Source organism: Tasmannia lanceolata, unplaced genomic scaffold (genome assembly GCF_043159265.1).
Source record: "Tasmannia lanceolata isolate RefF3 unplaced genomic scaffold, GAP_Taslan_0.1 ptg000013l, whole genome shotgun sequence".
NCBI lineage: Eukaryota > Viridiplantae > Streptophyta > Magnoliopsida > Canellales > Winteraceae > Tasmannia > Tasmannia lanceolata.
The window spans coordinates 20424956-20449777 of NW_027518690.1; the positions used below are offsets into that span (position 1 = coordinate 20424956).

General features: G+C 39.1%; 1 protein-coding gene across 3 annotated transcripts in view; it reads right to left on the reverse strand.

The window, feature by feature from the left end:
* Window positions 1–24822, reverse strand: part of LOC143889937 (histone-lysine N-methyltransferase, H3 lysine-9 specific SUVH4-like) — an 81285-nt gene that overhangs the window by 48502 nt on the left and 7961 nt on the right. For 2 of the 3 annotated variants that reach the window (XR_013255000.1, XM_077394345.1), the window contains exons 3-7: window positions 19409–19477; window positions 19182–19236; window positions 13686–13795; window positions 9050–9229; window positions 20–118 (exon numbers count right to left, since the gene is read on the reverse strand). Coding sequence is in view for 2 of the 3 variants with exons in the window: in XM_077394345.1 (XP_077250460.1) it covers window positions 20–118; window positions 9050–9229; window positions 13686–13795; window positions 19182–19236; window positions 19409–19477 (513 nt within the window). In the remaining variant the exon portion in view is untranslated. The remainder of the gene's footprint in view (window positions 1–19; window positions 119–9049; window positions 9230–13685; window positions 13796–19181; window positions 19237–19408; window positions 19478–24822) is intronic. The other variant, XM_077394347.1, reaches the window with a different exon arrangement.

Genomic DNA, 24822 nt, shown 5'->3' on the forward strand with positions numbered 1-24822 from the left:
ATATGTTTCAGTTGCCCACCTTGTATAAGCCATCATATGTATAAACCTTGCCGCAGTAGCTATTAACGGAGACATGTCCACGAGTTACTCTAACAGGCACCTCGTGTTCCATATTATTCTGCAAGAAGAAGGGTCAGATCCAAAAGTATGAGCACCCATTAAAGAATGAATATATATTGTATACCAAATTCAATCAAGCATCATACAAATTATGGAAGAAATCTAATAGCAGTGAGGTATCTATTGATCTCATTACTCACAAGCAAAATAAGACAGAATTGTACACAGGAAATGAATGGCTTGGGAGAAAAAACAATGGACTTGATATATGTATGTATGTATGCATCTATGTATGTATGTACGCATGTATCTGTGAATGAAAGAGTTCCCACATACACATAAATTTCCAAAGAGCAGCAACATAAACATGTGGCAAATATTAAGAAGATAATTCAACATTAGAATAATATCTATAAATAGATCCAAAAGAGAAAAGGTCGTGGTGGACATCGGCAGGATTCCCATAAAAGATTGGACTAAGAATCTAATGGACATGTTACCTAAACCTAGATCCATGAGGTTAAAAAACATAACCTACTATACACTTTGGTGACCGCCAACAACTCAAGATGGAAATGAATTCCAATATGTGAATAAAAAAATGACTCTCCTTTTATATGATAAGATAATGAGATGGGCTGGTTTTATCAAGCCCTGCTAAACCTCAAAAAGTTGTTTTTTTTTCCTTCAAACCAAATAAAACAAATTGAAATCCCAAAAACTCAATTCCTTGAGAGCATTGATTCATCATTTTTCGATAATCTTGATGGCTTCTCATCCGTAGGAACAAAGTATGATTCAAGACCATCTCTATCACTACATATTCCTATTTAAATTTTCTGGTTATTACATTATGGCTTCCTTTCTCATGCATTGTTATTTTAGATGAAAATGTGTAGGGCTGAAGTATGATTCCAAACTGGGTAATCTATTTGTAGTGATTTTTGTATTCTCTTCTTTTTTTTTCCTTTTTTATGCATGTTGTCTCAAATAGAAATGCCTTCTGTCAAAACATGAGTCACAACTGACATAAGAAGGACCAATGTTAACAGGAATCGCGTTAACGGGAACGCGATTCGTTTCGGTACATGGCGTACGGGATACGATGGTATCCCAGTACGATAAGGGTAGGCCAAATTGATTCGCTATTTGGAGTCACAGGTTGGTATGGACTTGGGAGTGGTAATTCGGGTTGCTCTCTCTCTCTCTCTCTCTCTCTCTCTCTCTCTCTCTCTCTCTCTCTCTCTCTCTCTCTCTCTCTCTCCGTGTGTGTGTATAGATAGACACACACACACACACAAGAACCTCATGTGTGCCATATATATTTATTCAAAAAGAAAGTTCTAGTTCTAACCCAACACAAAATAAATAAAATTTTAAGATATCCAAATATCACTACATGAACCCACAGACATATATTGCATTCTAAATCCTAAAGGAAAGTAAAAAGGGTGTTAATTTCCCTTCCTGCCTTCTTCCCTTCTCTCTCTCACATCTCTCTCGTTCTCTCTCGCAGGTCGCCATTTTTGGAGATCGGGGTCAGAAATGAACCACATTTGGGATAATGCGACCCAAGAACGCAGATCGGAAGGCGGGATGGCAACCACAGTAATATTGGGGGCGGATGCAGAGCTTAAGCATAAATAAGACGAGATCCGATCTCTATTGAAAGCACTAGGCTTTCGCAATCATGGCCAGCCTATGTTCACACCATGTTGGGCCTATTGCACCTTCGGAATTGCTACCGTCCAAAGCAAAAGGCATTTCGCGGCTGGTATGTCGTATGTCAGACCAACCACCTCGTGAATGGAGACAAAAGTTGTTGTCTTCATTCACGAGGTGGCTGGTCTGACATGCGACAGACAAGCTGCGAAATGCCTTTTGCGATAGACACTAGGAAATCCCTTGCACTTTTATGTCTTGGTTTGCATCAACTCTCAGTGATTTTTTGAATTATCTTCAAAGATAATATGATGAATAGATCTAGGAATGTAAAATAGTTCTGAAAATAAGGTGGATCCAATGAAATTATATTAAGATCTTGGAATTTGGATCCAACTGTGAACATTAGCCGTGCACAGTCATGAACAGTGAACACGCCTAAAAGTGGTGAGTGGTGACCAAGGTTTTAAATTTCGACCGAAATCCAAAATTTTGGACTGAAATTTCGGATTTCGGTCAACACCGAAACGTTTCGAAACTGAAATTCCCGAAACGTACCAACTTTCGGTCGAAATTTCCCAAATTTTGACCAAATTTTGGGAAATTTCAAAATAATAATATTATTTTATTCCTTTACGGAATTTCAGCCGAAATTACCAAAACTTCGGTTTCGGTGAATCCCAAAATTATAGCCGAAACCTAAATTTAAAACCTTGGTGGTGACTAGTTTCAGCATTTCCAATCCCACGCACAAGGAGATCTTCGGGATTCACCGAAACCGAAATTTAAAACCTGGTGTTGACTAGTTTCAGCATTTCCAATCCGATGCACAAGGAGATCCTATGAAGATCTCTTGCAAAAAAAGTTGAGGAAAGTTAATATCAAGGCTTCAAACTAAGAACCATGTGCTAACTTCTATGGCAAATTTTTGCACTTTAACAAAAAGTTCAAGGTCAAATTCGTCCAGATCTGCCCTGTCCTAAAGCAAAAGACACCGGATCTCCTTTACGACCTTGATGTAGATGATATAAGTGAAAAATTGGACATGAATCACATGAAAATTCCAAGTAAAATGAGAGATCCTTCTCAAACCACGAGCACTATCCAGATTTGCAGAAAATGTAGTCCATGTAGATCTAGGTTCTTGATCTTAAAATTTGGCCACAGTTTTGCTCTAATGGTTTAGACCCCCCCCCCCCCCCCCCCTCCCCCACCGAAATCTTTAAAGAAGGTTCAAATCTAGAGGTTTTGTGACGAATTTTAGAAGGAGACTCATTCACAAAAAGAAAGAAAAACAAAGAACTTTGATATATGGCAGATCAGTCATCAAGTGAAATAGACTGCTTGTTCATCGATGTGCCTTGGGATTCTTGCAAGTTATAAGAGAGACCATGACCTGAGTTAAATTCTCAGATCCGATCTGGAATAATATTCTTGGAGGCACTAAGATGAATTTTAGGCACAAAAGATATCAAGATTTGACTCAAAAAGAAAGAACAAAGCAAGAACCTCTGAGATAGAAGTAGAACAGTAAGAACAGAATCCAAGAACTTGATCCAAACTTAAAAAGGTTAACCTCCAAACTTAAAAAGGTTAACCTCCCATATGCATCCAAAAGAAAATTGTATGAAGGATTAGAAAAAACGGACTTCAAGCTTTTCCTAAACTTCTTCACGGAAAGAGGAAGAAATCCTTTCTATTCCTTCAGCCCAAAGCACTAAAACAAGGGGAAAATCCCACTCTCTCTAGAGAAACTCTCTTACAAACTTAAACTCCAAGAACTGAAAATCCCAGCACTCCTACCTTCAATTTATAGGCATGGGAGAAGGTTCTAGAGTGGGTAAACTATTGCTAGTTGACCTAGATGAGTTGGCAGCCCACTTGCTTGCTTTGGTCGCAAGTTAGTTGGCTTATGTGGCTGCCACTTGCCTCCCTACCTCAGCCCTTTTCTTCTTTCTCTACACATGCACAATTACAACACATATGCCCCCTTACATGTGCCATTACAAGTACATATGCATGCCCTATTTCTAACGACAGTAAAAATGACTAGTTAGCCTATAACTAGTGCAACCCACATTCTTTGGCTGGGTACCCGCTCTACATCACAAACCAGGTAGATGGTTTAGAAACATCGTCAAATGTTCAGCATATACTAATAGAAGCATGTATGAAACATACAAGATGGGGATCATAGACGTCCGTTGTTTATGATAAGTGGGGCGGCTCTTAGGGGGCCCGTAGGGATATTTTTATTGCTCATATGGATATTTTTGAAATTATTACGGATATTTTTGGAATTATTTGAAATTATTAGGTGAGGCGGCACTCTGCCTAAGAAGCTCCGCTGGTCCGTTGACAACTTCATGATTTATTATTTATATTGGTAGACATATTCTTAAATTTGCAAATGAGTGAACCCATCCTACCATCAAAACCTATTTTACCAATAACCCGCCATATAAAGAGTCAGGTGGATGACAGGTCTACTCCTCACCACGATGGGTCTGGGCTCCAAGAGGGCCAACCCCGTATTGCTTTAGGACCTCAAGCTGGTCCGATCGGGATTCTACCCACCCCCTAGAGGCCTCGTCCCATTGCTAGAGAAGCTCCTGCTAGGGAAAGTTAGAAGCGGGGTAATGATAGGAGACATTAGAATGTTGGCCAACCCCATTAAAAGGATTTCGATGAGGAAGAACAATTCCAAGAATACGACTCAGAGGGTTATATACCGCCGCCTCCTCAGGCTAGGGATCCAAATAGGCGTCTCCCACATTGACCTCAGAGACATGCTCCAGATCGATACCATGCTGATTCATATATTACAATTAAAGTCAAGGTCGGCGCCCATAGTTTTGATGGTAGACTGGCTCCCAATGTCTTCCTAGATTGCTTATCAGACTTGGAAGATAACTTTGAGCGGTTGGACATGCCTGACCACCATCGTGTGCAGTTCACTAAGATGAAGTTAGTGGTCTGCTAAGCGGTATTAGTAGTGTCCAAAGAAATCTAGAACGTTTAGGAGAACCACCGATTGACTCGTGGAATGCGATGAAGATTAAGTTAAAAGGAAATAATCTCCCCCAACTATAGGAAGCAGTTCATGGACAAGTAGCTTAACTTGAGACGGGCGACATCTACGCTTAGTGACTACCAACCTTGATTTTAGGAGATTTCTATAAAATGTGATATCCCCATAGAGCCTTAAGTCACAGTCGTGAGGTTCATAAATGGGTTGGGATACGAGATACAGAAAGAAGTTAAGCCCCGCTTCCCTAAAATTGTTGAAGAGGTCTTCCATAAGGCACTTGGAATCGAAATATATTTTAGATTCCCCAACCCAAGAGGAGGAAGGGACTTCCCAAGTTAGAGAGGCCCAGTCCTCTCAATTCAATTCGTCTGAAAGGAATAGTGGAGTTAATCGGCCAGGTTCAATTGCCTTTAGAAGTAACAACCCTGGTCGGGTTGTTAGCACTAAAAAGTATAGGGTACTCGCGCCTACTAATTCACATCAATCCCAGTCGGGTCCAGAGTGCTTCAACTGCCATGGTACGGTTCACATAGTGTCGAGTTGCCTACATCACACATTGACCTTCGATGAGGAACAAGCTGATCAGTTTGAGTATCAAGATGATGAGCAAGGCATCAAGCCTTTTTTTTTTTTTTTTTGAAAGGTAGGCATTAAGCCCTTTGATCCCGTAGATTCGGTAGGGGCAGATGACTTCGATGTAAAACTGATGACCTGCACGTTAACGGAGTGCGATGCATTTTGTCCACGCCTGCAGAAAGGTGGATTGGCAGCGCAATAACATTTTCCACATGCATCTTAAATCTGGGGATAAAGTGTGCTAGATCGGGAGTTCAATGAATGTTCTATCCTAAGCGGGTGTTGGTAGAATAAAACTCAAACCTAGACAGCACCCTGCAACCGTATAAGGTCGACTGGGTCACTAAGACATCCCTAGTTGTCTCTGATGCAGACAACATGGCAGCCATGTCATGCCTAGCTGGCTTGGGTGGAGTTCCAAGGTGCAGTCCTGCCATAATGATGTGGCTCGTTATGGAACCTGCTTTTTGGACATCTAGATGGCAGAATCTTGAAAAGTGGAAGCATTGCTCCCATTTTGGTTCTTCTTCTAATGTTGTGTTCATGAATTCTAGATTTCTCCTTCTTCCCTCTTAAGCACCCGCATTAGTCTCATAGAGGTATCATGTCCCCATCCAAATTGGCGATTACTTAGATAGGATAGGGTGTGATATCCTACTCATGGATGTTGCCCATCCCTCTTAAGCACCCGCATCAGAGCAGACAATTGACCTCCTACCTGAGATCGCTCAGTTATTACAGGAGTTTCACGATGTAATTCATGATGAGCTCCCTGCATAATTACCACCCTTGCGAGACATTCAACATACAATAGACTTGATCCTGGGATCTCAACTACCTAATCTCGCATACTATCGCACGAATCCTCTTAAGCAAACAAAGTTACGCGGACAGGTCGATTAATTATTAGAGCAATGTGTGATCCAAGATAACCTTAACCTTTGTGTTGTACCCGCGCCGCTAACACACAAGAAAGATGGGTCATGCAGAATGTGCATAAGTGCATTGACAATCGCACCATAAATAAGATTACAGACAAGTTCAAGTTTCTGATATACTGTCTTGACGATATGATAGATTTATTAGCAAGGTCTCGTTGGTACAGTAAGATCGATTCACGAAGTAGGTACCACCAGATTTTAATTCGTCTCGGCGACGAACGAAAAACCGCCTTTAAAACCTTCGGCGAATTGCATAGGTGGTTAGCCATGCCCTTCTAGTTATCGAAACCCCGACTAAATTCATGAAGATATCTTGCAGTAGATCGAAATGAGGACATTTGTAACACCTTATGCGAGTTCTTGAGATTCTTCGAGCAGCAAAACTTTATGCGAATATCAATAAAAGCTCATTTAGGTAAACCCAGGGGATATTCCACGCTTTCCTTGTCTCGGAACAGGGTGTCTCTGCAAACAGTAAAAAGGCAAGGGTCGTTAATAAGTGGTCGATCCCTAAGATACTTTCACAAGTTTGAAGTTTCCATGGATTGAGCATCTTCTATCAAAGGTTTGTAAAGGGTTTCTGTACGACTGTACCCTTATGTCTCCTATCACGGAATATATGAAAAAAAGAGAGTTCCGTTGGACCTCTGTTGCCACCAGAGATTTCCAAAATATCAAACAAAAGATAAGCGTGGCTCATGTCCTAGCTAATCTAGACGTTGCTAAAGTTTTCGAGGGTTCATGTGACGCATCACGAGTAGGAATAAGAGGTGTATTGAGTCAAGAAGGCCACCCTGTAGCATATTTTAGCTAGAGACTTAATGAGGCTAAACATCGATATTCTACTTCTGATAAAGAGTTATGCGTTGTTATACATATACTATTTCACTAGACTAAACATCGGTATTCCACTTTCGATAAAGAGTTATACGTTATTATACAGATACTATTTCATTGGAGGTATTATTTGTTACTGCAAGAGTTTGTATTATGTTCAGACCACTAAGCGTTGAACTGCCTTCATTCACAAAAGAAATCAAGTCAAAGGCACACTAAGAGAATAAAATTCCTCAAAGAAAACACATTCGTCCTCAATCAGCATGCGGAAGCAGAGAATAAGGCCATTAAGTCCCTAAGCCGTGCGGTTATGGTCTTACAGTCTATGAGTGTTAAGGTCAGAGGCATAGTTGTCAAACTCTTACGAGTCATACGAGGCAACTCTCGAGTCGAGTCGAGTCGTTGGGCTTTCGAGTCGAGCCGAGTCTCATGGGTGACTCGCCTCTGTTGTAGACTCTTACTAGTCGCTGCTAGTCGAGTCAAAAAAATAAGACTCTTACGAGTAAAGTCAAGTCATTGGGCCTGGGCTTTCTTGTTTTGATTGCTGAAAACTTGGAAGTTGGAACTTAGAACTTAATTATTAATATTTTTTAATGCTAGGCAATTGCATTAAATGCGAAAAAAAACATTTGAGGGGGGGCCTATACAAATAAAGAGAAAGAAAGAAAAAGAAAGATAAGAACAAACCCCACTAGAAAGGGCGCCACATGATGGAAAGAAATCGATGCATCCTGCACCCTGTCTTGGATCTCATCAAAGAAAGAGGCAAATCTCCAAGGGAAGGAATGGCAGCCACTACGCCACCTTATCACATTGAGTGAGTCTCTTCTACACTACCTTATTCAAATCTTCATTCTCAAGATAACATATTCCTTGGTAGATAGCACGCACTTCAGCTTCGTTAGCATCTACGACTCCAGTGGGATCCATATAAGCCCATTTCATAGCTCCAAATTCATTCCTCGATACTCCCCCAACGACGGCAGGACCAGGGTTCCCAATGCTAGACCCGTCAAAGTTTGGCTTCAAAAAACCATGTGCGGGAGGCTCTCGGTCTTGGACAATCTAGGGTTCTAGGCCTGAACCACCACAAATCTCCTTCCAACCATATCATAAATCATGGGCAGATACAAATCTAAAGCAAGGGTTTTCACCCAGGAAGAAGTTCCAACCAAACCTTAAATAATTTTGTGCATGCAAGTCACAAGCATTTGTATTTTTAGATTAGTGCTTTATCTATGAGCTATTGGGTTATATTTTTCAAATGCTTCTTCTTTTGATATATAATTGTATTTTTCATCTAAATTTTTGTTCTTGTCGAAAACTCTTACGAGTCATAAAATTAAGAAATCAAGTCACGAGTTGAAAACAATGGTCATAGGATTTGACAGGTTGAAGGACAAGTTTACCACATGTCCCGATTTAGGCATCATATTTCAAAATATGCATGATGGTAAACGTTGAGATCACATTGATTTCTTAATTCGAGACAGTTACCTATTTTGAGGATCAAGGCTATGTACTCCTCAAAATAGCCTAGATCGTTAACCGTAGTCTAGGAGATTTGCTAGTTCGGGGAATGTCTGGCAGCCACCAAGGCTGACCTTTTAGCAGATTTTGTCTTCATTCATGAGTTGACTGCTCTGACATGCAACAGACCATTCGTGAAATGCCTTTTGCGATGGACGCTAGCAAGTCCCTAAAGAATATAATAATATTAAACACCATAACTAGGATAACTCCAAGTATTGTTCACATGATAATTTGAATTAATAATGACTTCATAAGTTCAAACAATAAAAACAAAAGGTATTGTTAGAGATATTGGCAATCAACAGGGCATGTCAAAGATCTCCTGATAACATGAGAACAACTGGAAGGTGGGTGTGTTTTGGAGGGGGAGGTCCAAAAAGAGAAATAGATGGAGGTTTCACATACATACCTTCAATGCCAAGTTACCACGACTCATCAGTTGATCCTTAACTTGGTGCTTTCTGCCAAGTAAATCATTACCACCTTGACCAGTATACACAACATCTTCAGAATTATCCAAATCATCTTCATATTGTCCTGACATCACTATGGATACTGCAAGTGGGAGAGTATAACACTTGTACTGCTTCTGCAACATTTAAAAACAAGAAAGTTTAAAGAGTAACAAATATCCACTAAATAATTATAATTGAGAAAAAACATCAGCAACATGGCACAAATCAGGAGCCAAAATATCTATTGATGGGCAATAATCCAGTGCAACTTCAAGCCATGCCAATTGCAAAACAATTAAACCAATAGACACGTATTTGAAATATCCCATATTTAAACCAAAGGTTAAATAACGTGCCCGATGTCCTCTATGGACGGTTAGAAAGGATACCAATTATGGCAAAATTTTGAAATTCTAGACCTTATGTCGCAATCTTGGTGCGAATATTCATTTGGCAAGATTAATGTTAAGAAAGAAGAAGCCCTAACAAAAATTGAGCAATTTGGCAAGGTGGAAGAAGAACGAGCTTCTGCAACAATGTTTTGAAATGTTGATACGGGTCAAAAAGAAGCCAAAGCAAATCCTAGTCAACTTGGCACGACGTGGTTGAGTACTTAGTTGACGCCGTTACATCTCAAGAGTGAAAGGAGTTTTGATTGACTTTGTCGAGCAAATGCGGACTAGGCCTAAAACGCAACCGGAGTAAAAGGGAGTCAACACGGGGGAGTTCACGATGATGCAGAGGAGTTTTCAAACTATGTTCCGCGGGGAGGAGAAAAAGGAAAAAGTTACTCTAGACAAAGTATGAAGATCTCCTATGCTGAGATGCAATAAGTTGGAAGCAAAAGGTAAAGAGATCTTATATCAAAGAAGGGGCTGTCATCCAACGTCCTTTGGTTAGTTTATCAATGCTTTGGAAATAAAATAAATAATTCTAATGCTAAGAAATGCAGAATGTATGTGAAAGAGAAACAAGAGATTGAAGAGGGAATGGTTATCTTCTTTACAAAGCACTGCTCAATTTGGAATTTACAGTCATAAGCTAGATGATTTGAGTATAAACTTGTGTATTGTGTTTGGCCCAGAACACAGGTTTAAACTCTCCATTGCCTATTCCCAATAGACTTTGCGATAATGTTCGTATCATGTTTTTAAATTTCAGTTTCGATATGCGTTTCGGCCCTCACTGAAACAAAATTTTCATTAGAAATTTCAAAATATTCGAAATTTCGGCCGAAATCAGGCACACCATTAAAAAATATTAAATTATTTATCACCAAATTTCAGACGAAATTTCAGTAATTTCGGCTGAAATTTTCGACTAATCCTTACTACTCTAAAAGCCTGAAGACTGGAAGTTTAGGGTCACCTTCTCTTTAAATACCCAACATATACTGCCAAACCCATTTTCATCTTTACCTCTCTTGGAATACCCTTGCATAATCGTCCAAAATCTTCCTACACTTATCTTGGGGAAAAAGCAGCAATGTTTCTAACTGCACCACCTGTTGATTGAAGTGATCAAAATCGCACCACCTCTCTCTCTCTCTCTCTCTCTCTCTCTCTCTCTCTCTCTCTCTCTCTCTCTCTCTCTCTCTCTCTCTCTCTCTCCGACTAAAATACTCCCTATCCTTGACGCCTCCGTCCGTCGTCACCCCTCTGTCCTTGTCGTCTTCGAATGCCACCAGAAGGTAAGGCTGAGACGTGTGGTTTTCGATGAAAGAAGCATATATCCGTGCTAAAAGGAGAAGATTACAAGTCCATGAGAGCCAAACCCCCCTTCAGGCATTTGTGATTCTGATGAAAGAAGCATATAAGTTTCCCTAAATCTAATAAAACAATGGAGTCATTGGAATTTATCTGGGAGATTATTATTAAAAAAATTCAGTTTTTTAGGTTAAAATTTGGGCGATGATATTTTTATTAATAATGGTTTCAAGAATTATTTGGTATTATAATCTTGTTTCGTATGATGATGTTCTTGCCTCCCCTTGCCTATATTTTAGAATTGTTAAATAATTGTCGGAAATAAAATAAAAAAATTTGACAATTGGATATGCGGTATATTTCTATATATCAGGACATTGCTTCCCGTATATTTATAAATACAATGACTTAGATTGCAGTACAGTTATATATAAGAGGAAATTAGTTATATATAAGAGGAAATTGGACTGCGGTCTATATCTATAACATAACTTGGATTGCGGTATTTTATATATGCCATGAACCGGTGATATTTCTTTTATTTGCATTCGTATTATTACCCTATTTCTTCTCCATATTTATTAACGGCTTTGCCTATGCCAGTTCATTATTCATAAGAAATATCATTATAATGCCATCTCATCTTTGTTTACTCTTATTGTGTGAGCCACTAGAGGATCTTGCTTTTAACTCAGTTTTCTCCCTACAGGTTATGTAGGTGAAGAGGACGGAGCCTATGCAAATGAACAAACATAGACAAGCACATGGGATTGGAGGAAAGTTTTCGTAGAGTTTTGGAATAACTAAGTCGTCATTCCCAGTAATTGCTTTTATTTTATTGTCAGGCATTGGGTTTTTAGTTATGGTTTATTTTAGTTCATAATTCAGCTATGATAGTAGAGTTTTAATAAATGATGTAATAGACATTTGAATAATGGAATAAGAATTGTTTTAGTTTGATTTTTAATGAGTTGGTTCTCTCTCGTGTTTTAAAAAAATATTCCTTGTGATTTTAGTGGTTCTTTTCCCGTAGCGACCCGATGAGAATTTGGGTCATTAAACCCATTCCATATTACCCATATTTCTTTGTCCCTTTTGTTTTCATATTTCACCCCTCACTGTTATTTGTTGTTTATTGCTGCTAAGGCCATTGTAGTCCTTTCAAACCCACTAAGTCACTTAAGTGAAAGAATCTTGTTGGTTTGCAGAGAGGGCCCACCACAAGAGCACTTCAAGTCTACATACAAAAGAGAGTTATAGGGAAGAATACATATTTTTTAGAAGAACCAAAAATTGTGCAACTCAACGACAGTAGCCATCCATCACCCAAAAACGCCCATGGGGTTTTTCTCCTCCTCTCTTCTCTCACAAACGTAAGTCTCTTTCTTCCCCCTCATTCTTCTCTCCTTCCTTTCCTCCCTTTGCTTCTCTTTTCTTTCTTCTTCTCTTTCTTCTTTTCATTCTCATTTCTTCTTTTCTTCGTTCCTTTTCTTCTTCTCCATCTTTCTCCCTACTTTCTCTCTCTTTACTCTCCGGCACTCCTCTCTCTCGGCCCTCTCATTTCCCTCTCTTTATGTTCTCCCTCATCTTCCCCTCTACTCTCCCTCGTCTCTCACTGTCCCCTCTCACATCTCTCTCTATTCCCCCTCTATCTCTCTCTTGTATTTCTCCCTCTATCCTCTTCCTATTTTTGCCCTATTTCTCGCTTCCCCTCTCTATTTTCCGATTATTTTTTCTCACTTAATATCCCACTTTCTCACCTCTTTGATTTCATTTTCAGCACTTCTCTCTTCGTCTTCCCTTCTTATTCTACCCTCCCATTTCCCACTTCTAACACTTTTCTCCTTCTAATATTTCCCCTATATTCACTGTTTGGGGAAGTAACTGCTGCCCCTTGTGTAGATCATGCCGATGGGCTTCTCCCATATGCTCTTGGGCCCTCTTTCATGAGGAATCGAGGCATAAGGACTGCTATGATTCCCGATGAGACCTTCCCTATCACATCAGCTCCCATTTTAATGTTTTAGCCACACTTTTTCCCTTAGGATTGATCACTTTCATTACCCTACATGTTTTTTTCCTTTACCCCACGTTAAAGTAGATTTTGGACCCTACATATATTATCTTTTTGTGCGGACAGATTGTAAGCAGACTTTTATTTGTCATCGTTGATTTATTATCTTTTCCTTACTGGGAGCTGTTATATGAAGTGACTGTTCAATGTAGAATCATTCTATTTATGGTTTATCCCAAAGCCAACCAAATAAGTTTTCTCCCCTGCTATTTATCAAATCTGATTTGTTTAATTGTTTGGGATATGGTTTGATTACTTTAACTGCAATGTCTTTTGCCCATTGAGCTCCTAAAGTCTCGATAGTTATCTGCGAACTTCTGGGTTTGCACCACAAACGGACTTTTCCGCCTTTATATTAATAATAATTCAACCAATACGAGGGGTGGGATCGAGCCACCATACGGCACGAGCCTCAACCTCATTTTGGGTCGTGAATGGTTGGAGAACCCAAAAAAACCAACCCAACTACCCCTACAAGGTCCCTAACAATGACACCGATACATCTTAGAGCCTAGAATACTGAGAGAAACTATCACTAAAAAATTGGTAGCTTTACGTAAGAGTATCGAGAATATGTCAAGTGGACTTGCTGCTGGCGGTAAGAAACACCAAATTCAGCAAACATTCTTTGAAAAAGCCCCAGACGAAGAAGAACCTTTAATCCAATAAAAAAGACAAAGAGGGAGAATGTACATAAAAGACCAATAATGGAACATCTAAAATGGCAAATGCAAGTTCTAAACCCTTTAGCATTCATCCTTCAATAGAACCCAATCACCAATAATTGGACAAAAAATAAAGATATATTACCAATTTGCTATAGGCTTGTCCCATATAATCAATTCCATTTAACCAATGGCCATGAAAACCTATAACACACATTTCAGCCCGTGAAAAGAATTGATGCCCAACATCAATGCCTGTAATCATGACAAGCAAATGTCAACAATAACTACATTCAAATTCAAATTACAATACATATGCAATCATTTATCAATATACTTTAAACCTTGAAACAAATCAAAGCTTACCATGGACATTGGTAGATAACGTACATTATTTGATTCACACCCAACTTATATATGAATTAAATTAGCCATAAGATAAGCATTCCATCATTCATGAAAACACAAAGGACAGTCAATAACTGGATATTTTTCACCCAAATATAAAAGGCTTGCTTTCATTAGCATTTAAAAAATGCAGAGAGATGGTATAATCATTTCATTATTAGTGAGAAGTTGTTATGGATTATTTCAAAATCAAGGAGATTTTAATTGCACTCCAAAAAATTAAGACAACTAGTTTTTACTAGTTAATGTCTAAAAATTCATTAACATGGCTAGGAACTCAAACTTGTCAACTCAACTTCAGCATGTCCAAGTTCCAACCATGAAAAGTATGTAAGTTTCAGGGGTTGGGGTTGTTTCCGACCATTTCCACATCCATGTTGCCTACTTTCCTTATCCGACAAACTTACTCTAGTATTCTTTTTTATTTTAGACTATAGAGTTTCAAGTAAACACACTAGCAGCCACATCATTTCCAGTCTGCTTCAATAACACCTTCAACCTTGTTTCTCACACGTTTCGAATATGGTTTAAATGTGTTTCCAATCATTTCCCTAGACATTTATAACATTTTTTTTTTGCAAATTTTGAGGGTTTTCCCCACACATTTTTTAAACAATTTGCATATTTAGCCAAATGTTTTGTTTCCACTTCGACACCCCCCCCCCCCCCAACCCCGGCAGGCCAACATAGAGTTTCCAGTAACTATGGATTGGATATGTCTGCTTTGTCTCTATATCATTGGTCAAGTCAAGTATAAACTCGAGGCCGAAGCTGTCAAATGTGTTTTTTTAAGAATATTGATACTCCTAAATGGGTTATAAGTGTAGCTATCTGGATGAAGGAAAAATGATATGTTTCAATGGGCATAACATTTCATAAGGAGGTTCATTTCTTTTCTTCTCAAGTAAAATCTCTTACTCAACAATCACATTAACATGTCATTCGGGGTGATGAAAATTAAAGGAAGGATTATACTAGATAAACAACAGAATAAAAGTCTGCTTAGACCTCAGGTGATCATTATCAATAAAATCCATAGAATTTACAAAGTGTACTTCCCACATCTTCTATTCCAAACACGTCAGTTCCTAAGCTACCTCATTGCCTTACTCAACTCAACTCAACTCAACAAAGCCTTTGTCCCAAACTAGTTGGGGTCGGCTAAATGAATCCTTTAGAAAAAAATTCATGAAGAGGTAAAAGGAATCTACCCGGTTCTAATCCTAGTTCTAGTTGGGTTCTTCTACGTGGATCACTTTCTTCCATTCTATCCAATCCAAGCTCATGTTCTATGTTATGTTCCTAGCTATCAAGTCTTTCCTCACTGTTTCTACCCAAGTTGTTTTCGGTCTGCCCTTACCTCTATTTACTCCATCAATTTGGCACGAGTCGCCTCTTCTCACCGGAGCATCCAAAGGCCTACGTTGTATATGCCTAAACCATCTTAAGCGGTGCTCTCTCATCTTTGCCTCAATTGGAGCCACCCCCACCTTTTTACAAATGTCTTCATTTTTAATTCTATCTAACATTGTGTGACCGCACATCCATCTAAGCAATCGCATCTCCACTACACTCATCTTATGCACATGCTGCTTCTTAGTGGCCCAACATTATGAGCCGTACAGCATTGCTGGCCTCACAGCTGTCTTATAAAACTTTCCCTTCAACTTGGTAGGGATTTTACGGTCGCACAGAACTCCTGAGGCAAGCTTCCACTTCAATCAACCTACTCTTATTCTATTGTTAACATCCTCTTCAATCTCTCCTTCCTTATGTAGAATTGAACCAAGATAGCGAAAGATATCCCTCTTAGGTACCTCCTGACCAGTCATATTTACATTCTCGTCCTGCCTCCTTACATTACTAAAGTTGCATTCCATATATTCTGTCTTAGTCATACTCAGTCTAAAACCTTTAGATTCCAAAGTAGTTCTCCAAAACTCTAATTTAGCATTTACTCCTGCTTTGGTTACGTCGATTAATACTATGTAATCTGCAAATAACATACACCACGGCACCTAATCCCGGATACCCTCCGTAAGCTCATCTATAACTAGCGTAAAAAGATAAGGGCTTAGAGCTGATCCTTGGTGTAGTCCTATTGTAATTGGAAACTCGCTAGACATTCCATTTGTGGTTCTGACACTAGTTACTACTCCATCGTACATATCCTTAATAACATCAACATATTTAGTAGGCACTTTTTTCCTTTCAAAAACCCACCACATAACACTCCTGGGAACCCTATCATATGCTTTCTCCAAATCAATGAAAACCATTTGAAGGTCCTTTTTATTTTCTCTAAATCTCTCCATTAACCGCCTAATCAAGAAGATAGCTTACAAAACGATAAATAGTCATATACAGCTTGTCCAATTACTAAAATTGGTTATTATGCATCTTTCTTTTTCAAGGAAAGTACATTTGTCTTCCACTACTTCTGCTGAAATTCGCCTGAAGTTGTGGATATGTTGGTTGATCATATGTGGAAACAGGGCATATGTTAGAAGAAATGTGGGCATTATAGAATGTTAGAAGTGTGTGTAAATGTAATATGCCTAAGGGCAATTTAGTCTTTGCATTTTCTCTCTTTATATAAATACATAAAAGAGGGGAACACCGAACACATCCCTAACTCCCCTTTTCTTCTCATTCTTCTCTCCTCTCTTCTCTCAACAAGGTATCAGAGTCTCATTCTTCTCTCCTCTCTTCTCTCAACAAGGTATCAGAGTCAAAGGTCCCGAGTTCAAACCTCCTTGATAGCAAAAAATCCACAAGTAATGGCCAACACCCAAAACAGGGGCCACATGTGCCACGTGCAGTATAACCCTAGAAAGAGGGCGGTGTTAAAGCATTAAAAATGTAATAACGCCATCTCCATCAGCTTAAGCTTTTGGAGTAACTCGAAGTTTCACATGGAACCAGAGCCCTAGGGTTTTGATCCCCTAAGGACCAACATTGTTCCTCCTCATCTTCTTCTTCCTCGAACCTCACCCCCACCAACCCTAATCTTCACCCATAACTTCCATTCCCATCTCACTGTCCCCACAATCCCTCACCAATCCACCCTCCCTCGCCACTCGACGAACCCCTCGCCACTATACTGCACCCCGACAACCCTCATCCTCACCCTCGCCCCCTCTCTGTCCCTCGCAGACCCCCCCTCCCCTCTCGCCACTCTTCAAACCCCTCACCTCTATACTACACCCCCACGACCCTCACCCTCGCCCCCTCCAACCTCACAGCCTCACCCCTCCCTGACTCCTCCCTCCTCTAACCTCACATGCCCACTCCCCCCTGATTCCTCGCATTCCAACCCCACCCCAAACCCTATCCCAAAACCCTAGCCGAGCCCTAACGCTAACCCTAAAACCCTTCCTCTAGACTCTTACAACCCAAAACCCTCAAACCTAAAGGCAACAACCCTAACTCTTCTCTAAGGGTTTTTTCTACACTTTCTTCTTCTTCTTTCTATTTTCTCTTCCCTAGTGGTCTAAATCTTCATCGATGTTTCGGCTCCAGTCCTTTTTTTATGCCCTAATCTTTCGATCTCCTATTTGGCTAGTGTTCCTATGGCCATTTACGTTTTCTCTCTTCATCGGAGACACGGTATCATGGCTGCGTCCACTCTTTGATTTCACTCTCTTTCACATCTCCTTCGCTTATCAATTATCGGGGTGGGTGAGAACCTCTCTTTATTTCGCGAATGTATAGCCGTACAGGGAGGGATGGGGTGGATGGGAAGCAAGGGAGTATGGAAGTCTATATGTAGTCTGAAAGAGTCCTCCAACCAAGGGATAAGATTTATGATTTGGAAAGGGAATAGAGTGAGGTTTAAGTAGGTGTGTGGGTTAGGTTGGCAAGGGACAAAAACAAAATTGTGCCTTCAGCCTTTTTGCTATAAGAGGCCGGAGGGAGGATAGTTTGGGCATGGAGATGGAAGTTCAACCATAATCTAAAGGTAGTTGAGTTTGATGATTTGCTCTGCCTATTCTCACTTCTTGAAAAATGTTATGTTCCACATGTAGAAGATGACAAACAAGTATGGTTTTCAAATCCAAAAGGAAGGTCAAAGATGAGAATCATGAGATGGTATGGCCTTTCATGGATCAAAACAAAGACTATATTGAAGATGTCTCATTGGATAGAGGTACAACTATTTGGGTACTTCAGGCAGAATGATATGGCATATAATTTTTTCAGTCATATGGAGCTTATAGAGAAAGGGAGAGAGAGATGGGAGGACTATCGAGGATAAAGAAGTATCATTCAAGGAGTTGATTTGAAATATTAAAGAGCACATCATCCATTGGACACGTGCTAGAAAAGAATTCTTCAGTTATGTTTTTCAAACACTTCACAACAAAATGGAATGATATCCTAGATGGTGAATCCTATAAAAACAAATGGAAAGAGGCAACCCAATAAATGCGGTTAAAAAACAATTTTGACAGGAGTTCGCTCGGCAATTTAGGATCATCAGGAGTAGGAGTCTTTAGAAGCCATGACGGGAATGTTGTTTGGCCCTACTTTGACCCGATTAGAAGAACCGATTCAAATGAAGCTGATATACGGTCTCAGATAATAGTGCTTAGAATCTTCAGTAGAAAAACGCATGGAGTTTTGTATATCGAAGGAGACTCCTTCAATGCCATCTGTGATGGGTGACTAATCATATTGATGAAGCTAGAGAATTATGTAGAAATCATCATATTCACATTAGTTGTATCCATAGAAGTGTGAAAGATTTAGTGGATTGTTTGGCTAAATTGAGTGTTAATGGAGAGATCTTGTGGGAGGTTTTCTTTGTAATGCTTTCATTATTAATATTAATTCCTAATTTTATTAAAAAACAAGTCTAGCAAATCTTGATGGATAGTTCTCACCCATGCAAACCACAAAATCAAATCAAAGCAAAAGAACTCCCCCAATAAACAAATGTCCCAAAAAAGTAAGATGAAAATGTTTTTTCATCTTGAAGAAAAGAAATCATATATGCTCATCTGAATCTTTAGAACCATACTAGCCTTGAGAATGTAGTAGTAGCCATTTCATTACTTGTGGGCTATATATTCAGGGCATTGAATCTTATGATAGAAAATTAATAAGAACAATGGTGGAAATCAGTAATAAACAATTGGTCTCTCCCAAACACAATAGATTGTGCTTTAACATGGTTAAGTGATACTAATATGTTGTCACCATAACATAGGATACCAAAATTGCCACCAACCTGGAATGTCACCAATTCTTTTTTCAGGATATAGAATAGCATGATCATCGATCATCTGCCAAGAATGATGTTTTCAAGAGCATCAATATACCAAACAATAACATTAGTGTAAAAACATAACACAACTTGATAAAAGTATAAGACCCTAGGAAACAGATATAGACAAACAAACAACCACACACACATATATAAACTTACAAACTAAAAATAGAAACTTGTAGACTTGCCTTTGTAACTGCTTTAAGATCAGGCCTTTTGGAAGACCTCTTAATATCCTCAGCATGCATGTTACCTCCCTGCACAATTTGAAACATTAATAAAATAAAATACATATAGTAGTACCAATAAGCAGACTCGATCACTATTGTAAATTTCATTTCGTTTCGCCCAATGTGGGCGAAACTTTTTGTTTCTGGCCGAAAACTGGAACAAAATGGGTATAAATACCAGTGTTTAAAAATGCGGATCTGACGCAGAATGCGGCCAAGAAAAATACTTGTTGACTCGGCACCGACGGGGCCGAGAAAGCGGTTGACGTGGTCATAACTCAGGAGGGTTAAAGGAGTTTTTATTGACTCTGTAGGGCAAAACGCGGAATGCGGATGTGGTGCAACGAGGAACACCGCCAAGCTAAAAAGGAGTCGACTCGGGCGAGTTCCGAGTCGAGTCAACAAGTTCTTAAACACTGATAAATACCGTTTTGTTCCGGGTTTCGGTAGATTACAAAAAAAATACTTGTTGACTCGGCACGGACGCGGCCAAGGACGCAGTTGACGTGCTCATAACACAGGAGGGTCAAAGGAGTTTTTATTGACTCTGTAGGGCAAAATGAAATTCCGAATTTCACCCGAAATTTGGAAATTAAATCATTTTTTCTTCTACTCTCCTTGAAAATTTGAAACTCCGGATTTCACCCAAAATTTCCAGTTCTAGTACAAAATTTGAAAAAATCGGTCAGGGTCAAAATCTTAACTTCCAAACGATATGGTATTTTTCCAATTTTAAAAATTCATACATGCCCAAACATTATTAAATCCCAAAAGATTGGTAAAAAAATCTCATAATTTGGTCTCTGAAATTGTTATCTTGTCCTGGTCAACATATAGGTCAACAAAGGCATTTCAGCTGATGGTGATTTTCCTTTAAGTAAATGTTAGATCTTTTACATATTTGGATCAGTTAATTGTTTCATATATTTTTCTAACAATTTCGGATTTTTTTGGACTTTTTCATATTTTTAAGTATTAAAAAAATCCCTCATCGTAGCGGAAGGAAAAGTTTCGATCGAACACAAAAAGAAATTATTGAAATGATCGAAAAGTTCCATTCCGTCGCCAAAACGAAAAGGCAACCGAAACGAAATTTACAATTACAACTAAGGACTCAATATTTTACTTCCTTACCATGTCAAAACAACTGATATCAAAGCAAAACCTTAATGCATATAAATGTAAACGACAACAAAGAGCAATATGCATTTTACACACCCAAAATTTCCAACCATGTACTACATTCAATACACTAATAATCATAATTCTATAATTTTTTTTTTTTTTTTTTGAATGGCATTCTAGAAATCTAATTGTATCATGTTATTTCTTATCATTCTACAATAACATGTGAAAATGTGTGAGAAGCGAGTGATTAGACCTCCATCTCGTTACGAGTCATTTTAAGTTTAATTTCTATCGGCAAACAAACTGTCAAAAGGTCGACTAGTTACTAGAGAGCATTGCCAAGTATTAGATAGGCTTGTTAGCTGAACTTGGTGTCATTGCTTGGCGTTCTCATTAGAAGTGCTCAATTGCTCCTTGTTAGAAATTGTGTTTCTTTGCTAGGATCATACCACAAAATGAGTATGGACCCGTGGAAGAAAATTCATGTTTTGTCACTAGGATCATTACTACTTGTTTGAAAAACATTTTTTGGAATTGGCAATAATGTACTCGTAAGTAAGTTCATTTGTGAAATGAAAGTGCAAAGACTTATCGAATATATGTGTGGGAAATGACATCGACACTTTTTTATCTCGATAATGGCATTCGTCCCTACGTTAAACATGTATTCAATTGGTTGTTGATAGCATTGTTTCAAAACGTGGATGCGGGTTAAAAAGAAGCCAGAGCAAATCCTAATTTACTTGACGCGACGTGATCGAGTACTAGGTTGACGCGGTTGAGTTCTCTATTGATGCGGTCATAAGAGTCAAAGGAGTTTTGATTGACTTTGTTGGGCAAAACGCAGACTTCGACAAGAAGGCGGACAAGGTAAAAGGGAGTTGACTCAAGCAAGTCCACGATGACACGGGGCAGTTTTGAAACTATGGTTGATAGCACTTAACCAGATAAGCGTAAAACGATTGCTGGTATCATTTCCCTATGTCAACATGATAAATATGTAAAATATTAAATGACTTTAATCCCGAATTTTTTTTTGTTTCCCTTGCTTTGTCTTTTTTGGCAATCACTAACCTAGCCTAGCTTCCCTTCCTCATTTTTTTCTTTAGCATTTTCTATTTGCCCCATTCAAGCAACAACGCTGATATTTGCCATCTTCGTTGGGCTTGAGTGGCACAAAGAGAAGCTGGCAAAGGACTATGATTTTATCACCAATACAATCAAGGGTATTGTTGAAAGAGGAATCATAAGAGGAAGGGTTGAAAGAGGTAAAAGAGGTTTGTAGGAATAGGTCAAGTTTTAGAGACATAAAAGAAAATGATATTTTAACCCCCTAATTTTTTTAGCTCCCCTTGCTTTGACTTTTTTGCTAATCACCAGCTCAGCCTACCTCCCTTTCCTTAATCTCTTTTCTTTAGGATTTTCTATTTCCCCATCCAAGCAACAACGAACTCTCAAAGGCGGTGATGTTAGCCATCTTGGTGGGACTTGAGTGGCACAAAGAAAATCTGGCAAAGGACTGTGATTTTATCACCAATAATAACCGTATTGTTGCAAGAAGAATGACAAGTGGAAGGGTTGGAAGAGATCAAAGAAATAGGTTGAGAATGGTTGTAGGAATAGGTCAAGATTTAGAGACATAAGAGGCCTATTTGGATGGTTTTAGGCTAGAACAACACCCCTTGTGTCCCAAAAGTGGTAATCTATTATGGAAAGCAACCAATGAGGAGTGGCAAGATGTAGCACATCTTGGGCAAGATTCTATCAGTTTAGCACATCTTGGGCAAGATTCACCGCATCTTTCTTTCTTGATTTGACAGCTAGCAAGGAATGAGGCTAGGTGCGTCATTTTTAGCGATGAGAGTTGGTGATTATGCTACTAATTTGTGCAGATTGGAGAACAAGAGTTTTGAACCTTCAACAAAGATAGCAAATTGGGATAGATGCTCAACAAAGTGATTATTGTGCTTTTAATATGCTGGTTAGATCCATCACAAGCTATCTCACAAGAACTAAGTGATTGGAAGAGATGATGTTCTTCGAAGGTGACGGTAATCGCATCACAAGACATTATAAATTTCATTTTCGCCAACTCGTATGCAACAACAGACTTCTGTTCATACCACACAAATAAGGAAACCTTCAGTGGTTCCCAAACAAGTTGCAACCATATGTGGCCCACCTGCCCAGCACTGAACACAATAAAAGTCAAGCCCCAATAGGAGGGGCACAATTATCATTTTGCAAATTTGGATTTGGGCCAAATTTATGAAAACAATGGGGATTTACTTATTTTGTGGTTGTCGAATGTCTATGTGGATGGGGGATTGCGTTCAATGTGGCCGCTCCAGACCCATCCTGCATCACCAGAACATGGGTGTAATTGGATGGCCAATGGTCTCAGCTTGGCCTCCATCATAACAAACCCTTTATCAATGAATTTCTTTAAAGGACTAACCTTGCCTTGCCTCGAGCCAACAAGGCAGAGAGAGAGAGAGAGAGAGATAATCATGGAAGTACTACTCTTCTCTCTTTTTTCTTTTTTTTGAATGGTAGCACTACTCTTTGCTCCTAAAAAAGCAATAATCAAAAGGGATGGATTATCATCTAGAGCATTTAGCATCGACTGAACAAATTCCTAGACAGAGAGAGGTAAGTAGACAACAGCAGGGAGTGGAAAGATAATTTCCCAAAAGAAAATTTCTAACTTCATGGATGCAAATATTAATTCCCTAAAATATATAATATCCACCCGCTTATATATATATATATATATATATATATATATATATATATATATATATATATATATGAGAAAACGGTTCCTACACATGTGTAGATAAGTTATCTACACACTAGCTTAAAATACAGTGGGGGCCACATTATTTGGGTGATCCAAACCATTCATTTTTAATGCCCTCACATGGATAGGGTGTCCACAAAAAATTAGATCCATAGGATCATCCTAACCATTTGAACTGTGGAGGAAAAAAATGGACTAATTTGTGAAGGTTTAAAGACATCCATTTTACCTCCACAAATCGTAGGGTTGGGATGATCCTACGGATCTGATTTTTTGTAGACACCCTATCTATGTGAGGGCCTTTAAAATGGATGGCTTGGATCACCCAAACAATGTGGGCCCCCACTGTATTTTAAGCTAGTGTGTAGAGAACTCTCTACACATATGTGTAGGAACCGTTCTCTCTCTCTCTCTCTCTCTCTCTCTCTCTCTCTCTCTCTCTCTCTATATATATATATATATATATATATATATATATAGAGGAAACTGTTGGTGAGCTTAAGCTCACCAAACTTATGGTGAGCTAGCTTGCCCAATCACATGGGTCCCACATTTTGGGGAGTGATCCAGACCATTCATTTGCAAGGCCTTATCATAGATAGGGTGTGTACCAAAAATCAGCTCCATAGGATCATCCTAACCCCTCCATTTGTGGAGGACAAAAATGGACAGACTCGTGTCTGTCCATTTTTGTCCTCCACAAATGGAGGGGTTAGGATGATCCTATGGAGCTGATTTTTGGTACACCCCCCATCTATGTAAGGGACTTTCAAATGAATGGTTTGGATCATCCTAACAAAGTGGGCCCCCATGTGATTGGGCAAGCTAGCTCACCATAAGTTTGGTGAGCTTAAGCTCACCAACAGTTTCCTCATACATATATATATATATATATATATATATATATATGAGGAAAGTGTTCCTAAGCTATAGTTTAGATAAGCTTATCTAAGCTATAGCTCAAAAACACGTGGCCCCACATTTTTGGGGGATCCAAAGCATTCATTTGGAAGGCGCTTCCATGGATAGGGTGTGTACCAAAAATCAGCCATATAGGATCATCCTAACCCTGCCATCTGTTGAGGGAAAAAATGGGCAGAAACATGGACACACAGTGTCTGTCCATTTTCCACTCCACCTTTGATTGGATTAGGATGATCCTATAGGGCTGATTTTTGGTACACACCCTATCCATGGAAGGGCCTTCCAAATGAATGCTTTGGATCCCCCCAAAAAAATGTGGGGCCACATGTGTTTTTGAGCTATAGCTTAGATAAGCTCTCTCTCTCTCTCTCTCTCTCTCTCTCTCTCTCTCTCTCTCTCTCTCTCTCTCTCTCTCTCTCTGTGTGTGTGTGTGTGTGTGTGTGTGTGTGTGTATATATATATATATATATATATATATATATGTATATGTATATGTATATGTATATGTATATGTATC